Genomic DNA, 16,126 nt, shown 5'->3' on the forward strand with positions numbered 1-16,126 from the left:
TGATCTGGAAAAAAGGGATACATTTATTATTTCTGCTTTTCTTCATTTGTTGTGAAGTTTTTATGCTCTAATATATTATTAATTTTTGTTTAGGTTCTATGTTTTGCTGAGTAAAATGTATATTCCTTTCTATTTCCTTTCAATTTTCTCCAAAGATCTATTAAATCTAACTTTTACAAAATTTCTTTCCCTTCATTTCTTTCTTTTTTTATTTTTTGTTTAAATTTATTGAGTTCTGATAAGGGAAAATAAAAGCACCCAATAATCTAGTTTTATTGTCTATTTCCTCCTGAAGTATATTTCATTTCTCCTTTAGAAATTTGTTTGTACTCTTTGGTGCAGATATGTTTAATATTGATTTATTGTCAATGGGACCTTTTATTAAAATGCAATTTCCTTCCTTATCTTTTTTTAATTAGATCTACTTTTGCTTTATCTCTGTCTGAGATCATGATTGCTACTCCTACTTTTTTTTTTTTACTTCACCTGAAGCTCAATAAATTCTCCTCCAACACCTTACTTCTGTGTCTCTCTTGGCCTGAAATGTATTTCTTATGAATATATATAAGTAGGATTATGGTTTTTAATTCATTCTGCAATTTCATTTGTTTTATAGCTGTATTCATCACATTCATATTCACAGTTATGACTACCAATTTTGTATTCTCCTCCACGTAATTTTATCCTATTTATCCTATACTTTATTATCTCTCTGAACCAATTTCAATGAGAGTAAAGTTTAAGCATTTTTTTATCATGGCTTTCAGGTAGTCCAGAAAATTCTTAAATTATATCTCCTGGATCTATTTTGGTGGTCAGTTATTTTTCCAATAATATATTTCATTTTTTCTTCTACTTTTCATTCTTTTGATTTTGTTTTATTGTTTCTTGATGTCTCAGATAGGCTATAGTTTCTACTTTCCCAGTTGTAATTGTTAAGGAATTGTTTTCTTCTTTGAGCTTTTAAGTATCCTTTACTATTTGGTCAAATTCAGCTATTCTTGATTGTATCTTTGTACCTCCTTTTCCATTTGGTCATTTCTGCTTTGCATTGCTTTCATTTATCATCCCCATTTTCCCCATGCCTCTCTTATTTGATTTTTGAAATCCTTTTTGAACTCTTGAAAAGTCTGAGAGCAGTTCCCATTTTTACTTGAAAATTTACATATCGTTGCTTTGATCTCATTGACCCCTTCTGAATCTATGCTTTGCTCTTTTCCCCATAAGAATTTTTTTATGGTTAGGTTTTATTTTTTCTTTTTTATTTGTTTTTGATGTTCATTTATTTTCCCAACCCTTATCTCAACTTTTATTTTCATGTTAAATGTGGATTCTGCTGTCAGGGAGAAAGGGACTCTCTCTTAGACCTTTACCTCTAGTTCTGAATTTCTGTAAGTTTCAGTTCTTCCAAGGTGGTATGATGACATGTAGGATGGGAGCTCCAAAAGCCACCTCCTGCTGCTGATTCATTCTCCCCCTTGGACTACTGAAGGCTTGCAGGGCTCAGAGCTGTGGGTTATCTTACACTGGGACTTGGGGCCTAATCTCAGTGTTGGGCAAGGCACAAGGCTCACTCAGAGCTTATACAGGCCAGCCAACCTGACAACTGACTTGTGCTGGGGCATTTGGTTCCTCACTGTGTCATTGAGCATCAGACAAGCACACTGTGGGCTGCCTTAATCTAGGTTTTGTGGTTTTACTATAGGATTGGGCAGAGAATCTGAGCCTTCTCTTAGGCTTACTCCAACTAGGTACTCTGCAGATTCCCTTGATCTGAGGCATGGGGCCTCACCTTGAGCTTGGGGCAGGGGCTTGGAGCCTTACTTTGAACCTATACTAAGTTGGATAATGTGGAGAGTCTTATGCTAGCACCTAAAGCCTCACTTCAGGCTTGGGCTATGGCTTGGAACTTCAATGTGTGAGTGTAGGGGTGCTCTGATCTTTGTTTAGGCAGTATCTCAGAGTCATGACACAGTTGAAACTCTTTTAAGAATGTTTTTTAAAAACAAAATTAAATATATAAGAATATAAAGGAAATAATTTCTATTAAAATACATTTATGAAAATATTATTAAAAGCAACAACAACAGGGTCTAGGATCCTCTAGAAACTATGATATGTATTAGAGGGAACTGTTGAGTCTTGTTTCTAAACACCAATGATAAAGGAATAGATAAATAATAATAAATAATAGATAAAGTTTAATAAATAAATAATAGATAAATAAATAAATAATAGATAAATAATAATAAATAATAAAGTTTCAGTTAAAAAATTAAATTGTGAATTAAAATCTTTGGGAGTTCAAAGAAATATTTAATTTCTAATTTCTTCTCATATGTTACTGATTCTTATTTCTGTGGAAAAAATATAGCACTAAAGTAGCTTTAAACATTATTTCTTATAATTATTCTAACTATTTTTCACTGTATCAAAAAAAGATGAGGAATAAATTGCCAACTATAATTACATTCCTAGCATTACATAATTTAAATTTTGATCAGTTAAGGAAAAATCTTTCTTTGTGTTGAGATAAGTTTGTAGTACATAATTTCAAAAAAGATAGACTAAAACATGTTTTCAATAATACAGATTTGGAAAGTTTTGTGAGCTTCTGAATTTTTTTCAGGATACATTATCGTGTTCATCATGGCCAACTTCACCAGGTCTGAGATGGGAAAAGAGATGGTGTGACCTTCGATTAATCCCCTTACTTCATTCACGTTTCTCCCAATATCTCCCTGGATCAGATTTGTGTCGGTGAGTAGCTCTGTATTGATTTTCTTTTGCCTAAAAACAAATGCATATAAACCTGTGCCTGTGCCTAAATATATATTTCTAACAATGTGAATATCTTCTTGTGGTCTTGCCAAACTTTATCATTATGATAGGATAGGAGAACGACTTTGAAAAACTTTCTAAGTATTTTTAAAGCTAACCTAAAATGTAAGGATCAACCCTAAATCACAACACGAACTCATAAGGAATAGAGAAAGAGCAGACAATTGCACAGATCCCAAAAAGCAGTTGTGGTTTTAATGGTTGGGAAGGTTTTTTAGTTTTTTTTTTTTCCTAAATGACCATATGTCTACATCTGAACAGGATCTTAAAAACCTAGTTAGTATAATCCATTCATTTTACTGATGAAGCTGATGCTTAGTAGACTACTTAGCCAAAGTTCTAAACCATGCCTTTCCACTGCAGCACATTCACTAGGGACATTCCAGAAATACTCACGCTCTTTGGAGGTAAGGCATTCCTTCTAAAAAAGAACTTAGGTTTGTAAGTAGTCTTTCTGGCCACATTTTCATGTCTGACTATTTTTGTTCAGAAAAAAGAAAAAGTATTTCTTGTACCCTTTTGTGAAAGTAGTAATCATTCTGGTTTTAAAAAGAAATTAAAGTATATTGATTAAAGGTTATAAAAAACAATCTTGGCAGGAAATGACAGCAATAAACCTTGAAATATTGAAAGAATAAATTCAGAAAAGTTAATGTCAGTTCCATGATCATATCTATAAATCTCATCTCCTCTTTCTATTGACAACTCTACACACATCATTGAAAATTATCTAGAAATTAATACAAATTTAAGCATCCAATGCTCTACTTTCTGAATATATAAATCAAAAATAAATTTTATAGAAATAGGCTGTCTTCTTTAAAACTTTATTGATATTACACACTAGTGAATATTATACTGTATTTAGAGGCAGCCAGATGGCATAGTGTATAGAGCACTGGGCTGAGGGTCAGAAATATCTTGAGTTCAAATCTGGCTTCAGACAACTAACTGAGTGTCTTTGAACATATCAATTAACGTCTGTTTGTTTCAATTTCCTCAACTGTAAGATGGATATAATAACACCTACTTCCTAAGGTTCTTGTAAGGATCAGATTAGATATTAATTGTAAAGGCATGGTCCCAGACATATGGTAGGTGCTGTGTAAATACTGCTTGTCACTATTATATTTGTGAAGTCATGTTTATGTAAATATTAATAAGCACACAATTATTTTGGTAAAGTTGTAACATTTCATCTGCATATGCTAATCCCAGTATAGGAAATCTCCTCAAAGAATCTTATCTACAGCTGCTTTATAATGTCCAGACTTAATGAATTGATTTGGGCACTGGATATTTAATTGATTTGCAAAAAGTCACAAAGCTAAGTATGTTAAAAGGTAGACTTTAAATCCAGGTCTTCTTGACTTTTGAGCAAGATCTCCTACATAATACTACTACATCATTCTGATGCATATTTTATGTTAATATCCACAGAAACAAATATAATTCTTAAAATAATGCCAAAATGTTGACATCCAACTAGTATGGTCCATATGTTTTCAAGAATAAATTTCCCTCCACAAGGATTTTTGTCTATTTTTTTACTATATATGTACTCATAGAAAGGTATCTATCCTATAAAAATCTGTGTGAGCAGATGGAGACTTCTTTTTCTACAGTTATTCATATAAGTACTGGATAAAGGTGACAGAAGATCTTAATAATCTTAGAGTGCACTTCAGGGCATAATGAATTCTGTCCCTTACCCTCCCTGACAAACCAGAAAAGTTTGGACTCTGAAAATTCATGGTGTTCATTTTGATTTGAACTATGCCAATCATGATTTATCAACTAATTCAAAACCCATAATGTTTATAGAGTGTCTATAGGTTGTATAAAACTTATTAATTGGGGACATTGCCTTTCCAGGTTGGCACTGTATGGCTATACCTCAAAGAGTAAGCCTGCAAACTATAGTCCAGTCCACTTGTTACAAAACAAGACTACAATATGAAATTCAGTTATTGAAAATTGTTGTGAAATTCAGCAGTATTTAAGAGAATTTTTTTTATGAAAGAATCCTTAGAGATTTAAAAACAATATAGAGAAGGGGGGGAAAAGAATGGGGAATAACAAACATAAGGGCCAAATTACACTTTCCATAATTAATTATGTACTTGTTTTCTAGCAAATATATTTCATTTTAAACCAAGAATCATAAGACAGTTTGAGTGTTCTCAAGAGGACAGCAAACTTTTTAAATGTTTAATGTCTCTCTACACTAAATAAATAGATAATGGAGGCTATTGAGCTCAGAAAGAGCCCCATAAACTGTAAGGAAACTAAGTAGATTAACTATTACTGCTTACTTCATGTCCAAAAATTCAATCTTTTTAAAAATTAAATGCAAATTCCATTTTCCCTTTGTGACACCTGTCACTGTAGAGTAAGTTTTAAAAAATTATGAGCCAGATAAAACTTCACAATAAAGGAAAGTTAAAAACCCAGCCAACATACCTTGAGCAAAGCACTAAAGAGAGCAGTGATCTAGACCACAAATGCACTTTTATTCCACATGAGTAAATTGAAACACAAGAAGGCTATATAATTTTGCCAAACTTACTTAATTATATGCTAGAAGAGTGGTAAAAGAATCCACCTTTTGGATTCATAATACAGCTAATCACAAGAAAAAGCCATATGGTGAAGAGACCAAAGTTAAGTCGAGAAATATTTGAAAGAATTAATTTGGCATACGCAAAAGAAATTACCCCTCGTTATAGAAGGTAGATTCAGAAAATGGGAAAATTCATACAGAGGCTAATATAGCATATTTAAAAGCTATTAATTTACTTTAAAATTATTTATATCTAGAAACTCATGTGTATATGTATTTATGTATATATTTATGTATACACATATGCATATATATTATGTAGTTTTGTATTCCAAAGTTTTATTATTTTAATCAGATATTACTAACTTATAATGTCTAAAATTTTTGCAGATGTATTTATTTTATAGGTCAATATTTATAAAAATATGCTTTCTTTTATATCATGCCTAATTATTTCTAGGTTAGAATGTCTTTCTTTTATGATTTATTTATTGTTTTTTATATTAAAATTTCTTGGTATCTCTCACCCTCCTTTTTTCCCCACAAAATAAAGAAAGCTTCATTTAACAAAAATATATATGTATATAAAAAACTGTCTTGCTTGTTTCTTTTCATCAGTTCTTTCTCTGGAGGTGTATATACACAAGTCATTCTTCAAAATAATATTTGTTATTGTATATAATGTTCTTTTGGTTCTCATTTCACCCTTCATAATTTCACTCAGGCCTTTCCTTGTTTTTTTTCCCCTAAACTTAACCTGCTCACCACTTCTTAGGATGTGATAATATTGAAATACTTCATCTAAACCATATGCCCCGATTTCTATAGTCATCCCCCAAATGATGGACATCTGCTCAATGTCTAGTTCTTTGCCACTACAAAGACACTAGAATCTCTTAACCTTTTTATATGCCTTGGACCTCTATAGCAGTTTGGATAGTCCCTATGGACTCCTGAAAATAATTTTTAAATGCCTAAAATAAAATCCATAACATTACAAAGAAAACTAATTCAATTAAAATAATTTTGTCCTTTTTTAAGTTAATGAATAATAAGTTAGGAATCCCTACTCTTGGCAGAGATGTGGGAAATATACATATTACTGGCATACATTAGTTCTCTATTACCATAAACTGATGGATTCAGTTCTGAAGTTTATTTTGAAATGTCTCACTGTATTGATCATTGTAATTTAAGCCAAGAAAATTATGTTAAGTTATTGCTTTTCAGAGCTTTTTCTAGTTATATGTAGATTTGTCCTGTAATGAACTAAGAATATTTTATGAAAGTAATTTTTGTCTACTTCCCATTGTGATAGGGTTTCCTATGGTTTTATAAGGGATACAGGTATGTCTGAAAATAAGGAGATCTCTTACTTATAAAAAGGAAAAGCAAAAAAAAATATATGGCCAGGAGGTTAGAACCAGCACTTATGAAAAAACAAAATGGACTTTGGATGAATGTGGTCTCACATTCCAGTAGCATCACTGTGCACAGAAGTTATAAGCTAGGAATTGAACACAAAGAGGAGGAGAGTGGCAGAATGCCTAATGTAACATTCTGTACTCACCATATGGTTTGTTTGTTTTTTAATTTGTTTGTTTTGGGAAATGAAATAATATCTAATATCCATGGATCTACAACCACTAAAGCTTTTTCAGGATGAAGCCAAAAAGAATGTTTACTGAAAACTGAGAAATGTGTACAAGTTTTATAGCATTTTGAACACTGAATGGCAGAAGTTTTCCATTGCTTGTAATTGCTTGGAACTTGAATGTAGTTTGTTATGCAATCCAATATGTTGTGGCAAATGCACAGAGTGGAACAGAGGCATGAAAGGCTTGGATAGTTTCCATTCATTTCAGTGTCTCTCATACTTCTGTTGTGCTTAGCTTATGTCCAAACAATGCAAAAGCACAATGTAAAATGGAATCATTAAAACTGTGGGGAGTAACTTGGAATTCTACAGCATTTTCATAAGCAATTTAGAAGAGGATCATTTCATTTTCTTAAACAAAACATAATCAATGGAAGCCCATAAGGGATACTTAGACACTGTTCATTTCATTCTAAGGAAAACTTTGGTTGTTATTGAAAATCACAAACTTGGCATAAGGGATATAATATAGATTTTAAAAGTAAAAAGGCACCTAAGACATCACCCTGTCTAATCCCTTCTTTTTATTCTTGAGAAAACTAAAGTCCAGAGGGTTAAGCAATTTATTCAGCATCAAGTAATAAATAGAACAACTTATTATCTGTCAAAGGTGAAGTTTAGAAAAGATAACTCCAAGACCATTTCCCATATATAAATCTTATACCTTTGTGATTCTTTAAGATAAGTTTAGTGTAGTTGGGTTTCTCTCCAGTAACTTTTTTTTCAAATGACCATTCCTCCTAAAAGTTTGATGAGATTACAAAGTAACAAGTAGTTCCAAAAGTAGATAAAAATGATGGCATTCCCTCTATGTGTAAGTTTCATGGTTCATTCTGCATTGATTAGAGTTATTTACATTTTCTTGAAACCTCTGCCATGAATATAATTAACACTTCTCTCCTCAGTGATTCTTTTCTCTTCATGAGAAGTTTCCAATATCTTCAAACAACATGCTGTTTAGATTGGCTTTTTCTGTTTCATTTTAAAACAGACATTTACAAAACAACTGGATAGAGCAATTGGATGTTAGTTCAGAAGTTGTGTTTCACACTATTTGGAAGAAAATATTTTTACCAAGTCTTATTGGGATGAGTAATTAGAAAAATAAAATTATATTCTATACTGATATGTTATGATATGTCTACAGGCAGAATGCATTTCAAGTTATTGCTGTGGATGGGGTTTGCAGTGGAATTATTCAGTGTCTCTCTGCTGAAGACTGCATTGATTGGCTACAAGCAATAGCAACAAATATTTCAAACCTCACAAAGCACAATGTAAGTATGAACCTAAATAATTCAAGGGATTCCTAATAATACTGAATGAGAATTATTGTAAAATTCTCTTGGGTTTCACATAGACTTAACTGTAGATAAACAATTGTTTGGGGCCTGCATAGAAAAGGCAATTCAACTCTTTCTTTGGAGCTGTTTTGGATAATTTATTGAAAAAACTATCATTTTACTCCAAGTTATTTTAGCTACCTTTATTAGGATCAGAACAAAGTCATTACTCTCTGAGATACCATCATATGGCCAGCAGGAGTTCCTGACGAATGCTGGTTATGCACAATATGTTTACTATGCTGCTTCCTATGCTTATTAAATACAATTAAGTATGTGATTTCTTGATTCAAGTACAGGCATACATTGGGGATATTGAAGTTTTGATTCCAGACCACTGAAATAAAGTGAATATTGCAACAAAGTGAATCACATGTATTTTTTGGTTTCCCAGTTCATAGAAAAGTACTATAGTCTGAGAAGTATGTGATAGTATTATGTCTAGAAAGAGAACATATATACTTTAATTAACAAATTCTCTATTGTTAAAATATGCTGACCATCATCTGAGACTTCAGCAAATCAATCATAATCTTTTTGATGATGGAAGGTCTTTCCTTGAAGTTGATGGCTATTAACTGATCAGGGTGGTAGTTGCTGAAGATTGTAGTAGCTGCTGCAATTTCTTAATATACGACAACAATAACATTTGCCACATCAATTGACTCTTCCTTTCTTGAAAAGTTTCTCTATAGTATACAATGATGTTTGATAGCATTTTACCCACAGTAGAGGTTCTTTCAAAATTGCATTCAATCCGATCAAAGGCTGTTGCTTTCTCATATAAGTTCATGCAATATTAGCCAATATTATTGTGGTTCAAAGAGTAGGAAAATTCAAGGAAAGGGAATGAGATGGGAAATGGCTGATTGGAAGAGCAGTCAGAACATGCCCATTTGTTGACTAAATTCACTGTCTTAAATGAGTGCCAGTCAAGGCACTCCAAGACAATTATAGTATTGATATCAAAAATCTCTAATTGCAGATTGTAAAACATACTACTAATAAAAAAGTTTGAAATATTATGAGAATTACCAAAATGTGACTTAATGACATGGTATGAACATATGCTGTTGGAAAAATGACTCCAACAGACTTGCTTGCCACAGGCTTGCCACAAACCTTCAATTAAAAAAAAATAATTCAGCATCTACAAAGTGCAACATAATTAAGCACAAGAAAATAAAGTATTTTAGGAAAGAATTTCACAATGATGTTAGCAGATTTATTAGCTCTATGTGCTATAATACCAGTTTTAGAAATGTTTGAAAGACTAGAGCAAAAGGAAGTAGAAGAGGAGGTTTTCATATCCAATATTCTGATACTCTCCAACCCTGTCATTATAAAAAGCAGGCCATAGGGGAAACACCAGAAATTAGGGCCAGGCATAATAAATCCCTTGGGTTATTCTAGTTTTTTCATAAACTTATTGCACACCAGCTTCCCCACCTCTTACTTGTTCCATTCCCCAAACCACATTATGTTTATAAAATTATTCTCTACCTAGCTTTATAATATCTTTACTATCTCACTCCCTTAACTTTGCTAATCAAAACTTATAACAATACTAATATTCTTAATAAAACACCAACAAAAATAACATTAATGTTATGTATCACTTAGGAATCATTGTTAGATATCTTTCTTAATTGTAGGCACTATGTACAAAACAGAAAATTACTTCTTGAACAATGATTATCTATCTACTTTATAGAAGAGTGATATGATTGAAAGAAAGAGTCTAAGTTATTTAGGACAGGTAGAGCAGAAAATCATTCACATAACATAAGTAGTCTTGCATGTTTTTTAACCATTTATCTACTTGGCTTCTATTTCAGGACAAAAGTGTTTAGTAGGTTGTGAGACATAAACAAAAAAGAATAACATTATAACATTTTAAAATGCAGAAAAGAAAAGCAAAAGAAGAAAATAAATTAATACCATAGTTTCATTATACTTTATTAAATTTAATATATCATCCAAGAAGAGGAAAAAGGAGACTATTCCATTTGTAGGAAATTACCTCCACACATATAAGTTGGTTAGTTTTTCACAGCTTAAAGCACTAGAGAGTTACCTAGAATACTGAAAAATTAAGTGGCTTGCCCCCAATCATATGGTCAATCAATATATATGTATATAGTCTTTTTCATTTTCTCCAAAAATTGATCAACCTAAAAGGTCAGGCAACCTTTGAAACTCCCGGCCCAGGGGGCCATTCCCTCCCTTTTCCTGGAGTTTATGGCAGATGAACATGAAAAACTCCTTCTATGTTCTCCAATTAAGGAAGGGGACCATGACAAATCATTTTATCCTTTCCTACCTGACTGTATTCTTTGAGACTTTGTTTCCTCTCTACTCTTCCCCCATTGGGTATCCTTACTCTTATATATTACTTTCTGTGCCCTTTCAACATTTATTTTTTCTTTATGGAATCTACTAGATTGTGAACTCTTATGGAATGGGAATTGTCCTTTGCCTCTCTTTGTATCCAACACCTGACTCATAGGAGATAATTATTGTTCATTGACTATGACTGTGTGTCAGAGGTGGAGCTGAATATGTGGCCTTTTTTTTTTAACTCCAAGGTCAGCTCTGTATTAACATCAACATGCTGCCTCACCTTGTCTATTTACCATCTATCTATCTATATATCTATTGGATTATCTTTCTTTCTATTATATCTCTTAACATATATGGATATATTATTTTATTCACATAATCACAGATTATAGAAATATATAAACAATGCACACAAATATTTGATATTGTTGAGATTCATAATTTCTTATTTGATCTAATTTCTTGTTCTTATTGGTATATTAAAATGTTGTCACTATATATATTTACAGAGTGCATAACATATCTCTTTGATATGAAGAGGACAATCAAGCACATTAGTTTTTTTAATTTTTTTGTTGTCAAACGAAACACAATTCTATATTGGTCATTGTTGTGAGCAAACTCATTCATAACAAAAATTCCAAAATAGAATCAAAAATACACTGATGTGAAAGACAACTCCAATAGTTCTTTCTCTTGAGGTGGATAGAATTCCCCATCATAAGTCTTTCAGGATTGACCTAGATCATTGCATTGCAGAGAGTAGCCAAGTTTCACAGATAATCATTATTTAATATTTCTGTTACTGTGTACAATGTTCTCCCAGTAGTTTTTATTACATTCAGCATCAGTTCCCACAGGTCTTTCCAGCTTTTTCTGAAATTATATTGCTTATCATTTCTTATAGCACAATAGTATTCTATCACCATCATATACCACAACTTGTTCAGTCATTCCCCGATTGATGGACATCACCTCAATTTAAAATTCTTTGCTACCAGAAAAAAAGAGCAGCTATAAATATTCTTGTACAAGTAGGTCCTTTCCCCCTTTTCATTGTTTTTGGGGGGATTTAGACCCAGTTGTGAGTCCATTATTTTAAAGAATATTGGAATATTACTTATAATATATATTTTTGTAAAACCTAGCAAAAAAAATGAAAAATATACACAATTTTCAATACCCATTTCCCTTCTTTACTTAGAACAAAATTTGTATTGACCTAAAACCCCAGGAGAACACTGATGAACAATAAGTCTTTGATATTTATATCATATTATGTTTTTATATTTATATTAGGTATGTTCCAATTGGCAGGAATTTGTAAAGTACATATGATTAGAAATCTACAGGTTAAAGGACGGGGAGACATCACTAATCAATCTAGCTTTTCCTAGCCAAGGACAATGATTCTTTTAGAAAGAGAACATAACAGATACAAATACATGCTCCATCTATATATTTTCATGAAGCAGAAGTTCACTTTTACTGGTGGCTTTTCACCTCTGTAATGGTTGACATCCTCAGTACTTTGTATCTCTCTGAAGATCTGACCAAAAAGAAAAACTAGACAGTATTCTCAATTGTCTGATCAGCTGAGAAGCCCATTTCCTTTTATGAAAGTATAGAAGAATTTTTTGAAAATCTTGTAAGTATTCCAACTGTCTGTGATTATTCTCTATTTACATATTCTTTTGATTTTGTCATCCATTGACTTTCCAAAGTATTGATTACAAAGTGTTCTGAACTATAAAGGACTCTACATTTCTCAAGAACCATTATTAGTTGTAGTAATAACAATAATAGTAACTAAAGCCATAATGACTTCAGGAATAGGCTGTGAAGTTCTGAATTCATAAAGACTATCCAAACAAATTAAAACTTACAGCTAGAAAATAATTAGGCATTGGGGAAGATAATCTATATTCATCTCAATTCTCTCCTTTTTGTTCTCCAAAATTTGCACAAAATATCCCACAATAATAGATAAAAAGGACTTTTACTTCTCTATGACAAATTATCCATTTCCTTCCCATACAATTCAATTCAATTTTACAAATATCAACTGAATACCTACTATTTGTAAGACTATTTGCATCATACAATGGGTAAAACATTTTCTTACAAGGTATCTGTAATTTTTAAGGTAGTACAAGATATGTATATAAAAACTACAATATGATTCAGGATAGAATAAATTATGTAAAAGAACAAAATATTTTAGGGTAATCACACTCAGGATTTAATATGCCATTGAAGAAATTAGAAAAACCATCATGAAGAAAGTAGTATATATTCTCCCTTGAAAGATCTGTAGAATGTCTTAGATGCAGGAAAGCCAATTAAGCTATAATAGCTGAGTGGAGATATATTACTTTGTCTTTTATCTGGTGCTATAATTTTAAAAATGTTTATAGCTATTGATTGATATGTTTATTTAGTATTCCTGTCCAAGTATGCAAAGCAATGGGATAGGAAGAGGATCCCATACTCAATTTAGAAATATATACACACTGTAATAGTGAATATGTGTTAAAAAGATTTTCAGGAACTTCCGGTTAAGATGGCGGCTTAGAGAAAGCTAAAGTTCAGATCTCCGGAAAACCCTTCCCGACCCATCTCAAACTATAAGCTCCTAAGGCGCCGAAATTCAAAACGATCAACAGCACAGACCCTGGGAACCCTCCTCCTGAACCTGGACCCGGTTCAAAAGGTACGGCTCCCCTCAAAAGCCAGAACCCGAGATCACTCGGACCTCAGGGGTAGGAGCGCAGAGTCCAAAGCTCCCGGAAGCCGCAGCCCAGCCGGGCTCAGAGAGCAGGGTCCTCGGAACAACAACCCTCAGGGCCTTCTACCCGAGTCCCGGTGAAAGTTACTGCCTGGGGCTTCCGCTGCAGAGAGCTGGTCGAAACAACAGCAACCCTCAGGGCGGGCAAGACAGCCTCACGGGCTGGATCCTGCTATCCAAGTCTCAGTGAAAGTCCTTGCCCTCGGAGCTTGGGGAAGCTGCAGCCCATCCCCCCGCAGGCCGACGAAACAGCCTCAAGGCCAGCTATTCTGAAGGCAACTTCCGGAAAGCGAGCCGGGGGGAGAGTGTGGCCTCGTGGTCCAACCCTTCCATTCCAGTTCCAGTGAGGCATATTCAGTTTAACCCAGGGAAAGCTCATAGAACAAACATCTGCCCAGGACTAAAGCCTCTGAACACCAGACAGAGATAAGAAAAGCTAATCCTCCACATTCAGAGATGGCAAACTCCACAGAAGCACAGAAGCCCCAAAATACCAAGAAAAAGAAGAAGAAAGGGGCGACTTTGGACACATTCTATAGAGCCAAAATACAAAATACAGAGCAGATAGAAGAAGATATACAAGAAAATGCTCCAAAATCTTCCAAAGGAAATGGAAACTCTCCACAAACCCATGAAGAATTTGAATCAGAAATGAGCAAAAAGATGGAAGCCTTCTGGGAGGAAAAGTGGGAAATAATGCAAAAGAAATTCACACATCTACAAAACCAGTTTGACCAAACTGTAAAAGAAAACCAGGCTTTAAAGCAAGAACTAATAAAGCAAAGCCAAAACACCAAGAAATTAGAAGAGAACATAAAATATCTCACCAACAAGGTGAGAGATCTGGAAAATAGAGGGAGAAGAGATAATTTAAGAATAATTGGACTCCCAGAAAAGCCAGAAATAAACACCAAACTGGACATGGTGATACAAGATATAATCAAAGAAAATTGCCCAGAGATTCTAGAACAAGGGAGCAATACAGCCACTGACAGAGCTCACAGAACACCTTCTACACTAAACCCCCAAAAGACAACTCCCAGGAATGTAATTGCCAAATTCCAAAGCTATCAAACAAAAGAAAAAATCCTACAGGAAGCCAGAAAAAGACAATTTAGATATAAAGGAATGCCTATCAGGGTCACACAAGACCTTGCAAGTTCTACTCTGAATGATCGTAAGGCATGGAACATGATCTTCAGAAAGGCAAGAGAGCTGGGTCTTCAACCAAGAATCAGCTACCCAGCAAAACTGACTATATACTTCCAAGGGAAAGTATGGGCATTCAACAAAATAGAAGACTTCCAACTTTTTGCAAAGAAAAGACCAGAGCTCTGTGGAAAGTTTGATACCGAAAATCAAAGAGCAAAGAATACCTGAAAAGGTAAATATTAAGGAAAGGGGAAAAATGTTATCTTCTTCTTTTACTCAAACTCTCTTCTATAAGGACTACATTTATATCAATCTATGTATACTAATATGTGGGGGAAATGTAATGTATAAATAGGGGGTAAAGAAAGACCAAATAAAATAATCGTTCTCACACAAAGATTCACATGGGAAGGGGAGGGGAAGAAAACTCCTATAAGGAGAGGAAGAGAGTTTTTTTTTTTTACTTAAACCTCAATCTCAGGGAAATCAACTCTGAGAGGGAAAAACATCCAGATCAATTGGGATATTGAATTCTATCTTACCCAACAAGGGTAGGGAGAAGGGAAAACCAAGGAGGGGAGGGGGAGAGGGAGAACAAAAAGGGAGGGAAAGAGAGGGGGGAGGGGGAGGGAACAAAAAGGGAGGGACTAAAAAGGGAAACATCAAGGGAGGGGACAAGGGGGACTGATTCAGAGTAAATCACTGGACTAAAAGGTAGAGCCGAAGAAGAAAAGGTTAGAATTAGGGAAGGTTATCTAAATGCCAGGGAGTCCACAAATGACAATCATAACTTTGAATGTGAATGGGATGAACTCACCCATAAAACGTAGACGAATAGCAGAATGGATTAGAATCCAAAACCCCACCATATGTTGTCTTCAAGAAACACACATGAGGCGGGTTGACACCCACAAGGTCTTAATTAAAGGATGGAGTAAGACCTTCTGGGCCTCAACTGATAGAAAGAAGGCAGGAGTGGTAATCATGATATCTGATAAAGCCAATGCAAAAATAGACCTGATCAAAAGGGATAGGGAAGGTAATTATATTTTGTTAAAAGGGACTCTAGACAAAGAGGAAATATCATTAATCAACATGTATGCACCAAATAATATAGCACCCAAATTTCTAATGGAGAAACTAGGAGAATTGAAGGAAGAAATAGACAATAAAACCATACTAGTGGGAGATATAAACCAACCATTATCAAATTTAGATAAATCAAATCAAAAAATAAATAAGAAAGAGGTAAAAGAAGTGAATGAAATCTTAGAAAAATTAGAATTAATAGACATATGGAGAAAAATAAATAGGGATAAAAAGGAATACACCTTCTGCTCAGCACCACATGGCACATTCACAAAAATTGACCATACATTAGGTCACAGAAACATAGCACACAAATGCAAAAAAGCAGAAATAATGAATGCAGCCTTCTC

At 33.6% G+C, this 16,126-nt stretch overlaps 1 protein-coding gene across 5 annotated transcripts in view; it reads left to right on the forward strand.

Annotated features, from left to right (window-relative positions):
• Positions 1–16,126, forward strand: part of SNTG1 (syntrophin gamma 1) — a 1,241,132-nt gene that overhangs the window by 902,794 nt on the left and 322,212 nt on the right. For all 5 annotated transcript variants that reach the window (XM_056823896.1, XM_056823897.1, XM_056823895.1 and 2 more), the window contains 2 exons: positions 2,630–2,760; positions 8,209–8,338. In XM_056823896.1, coding sequence (XP_056679874.1) covers positions 2,630–2,760; positions 8,209–8,338 — 261 coding nt within the window. The remainder of the gene's footprint in view (positions 1–2,629; positions 2,761–8,208; positions 8,339–16,126) is intronic.

The sequence above is a fragment of the Monodelphis domestica genome, chromosome 3, assembly GCF_027887165.1.
Source record: "Monodelphis domestica isolate mMonDom1 chromosome 3, mMonDom1.pri, whole genome shotgun sequence".
NCBI classification, from domain to species: Eukaryota; Metazoa; Chordata; class Mammalia; order Didelphimorphia; family Didelphidae; genus Monodelphis; species Monodelphis domestica.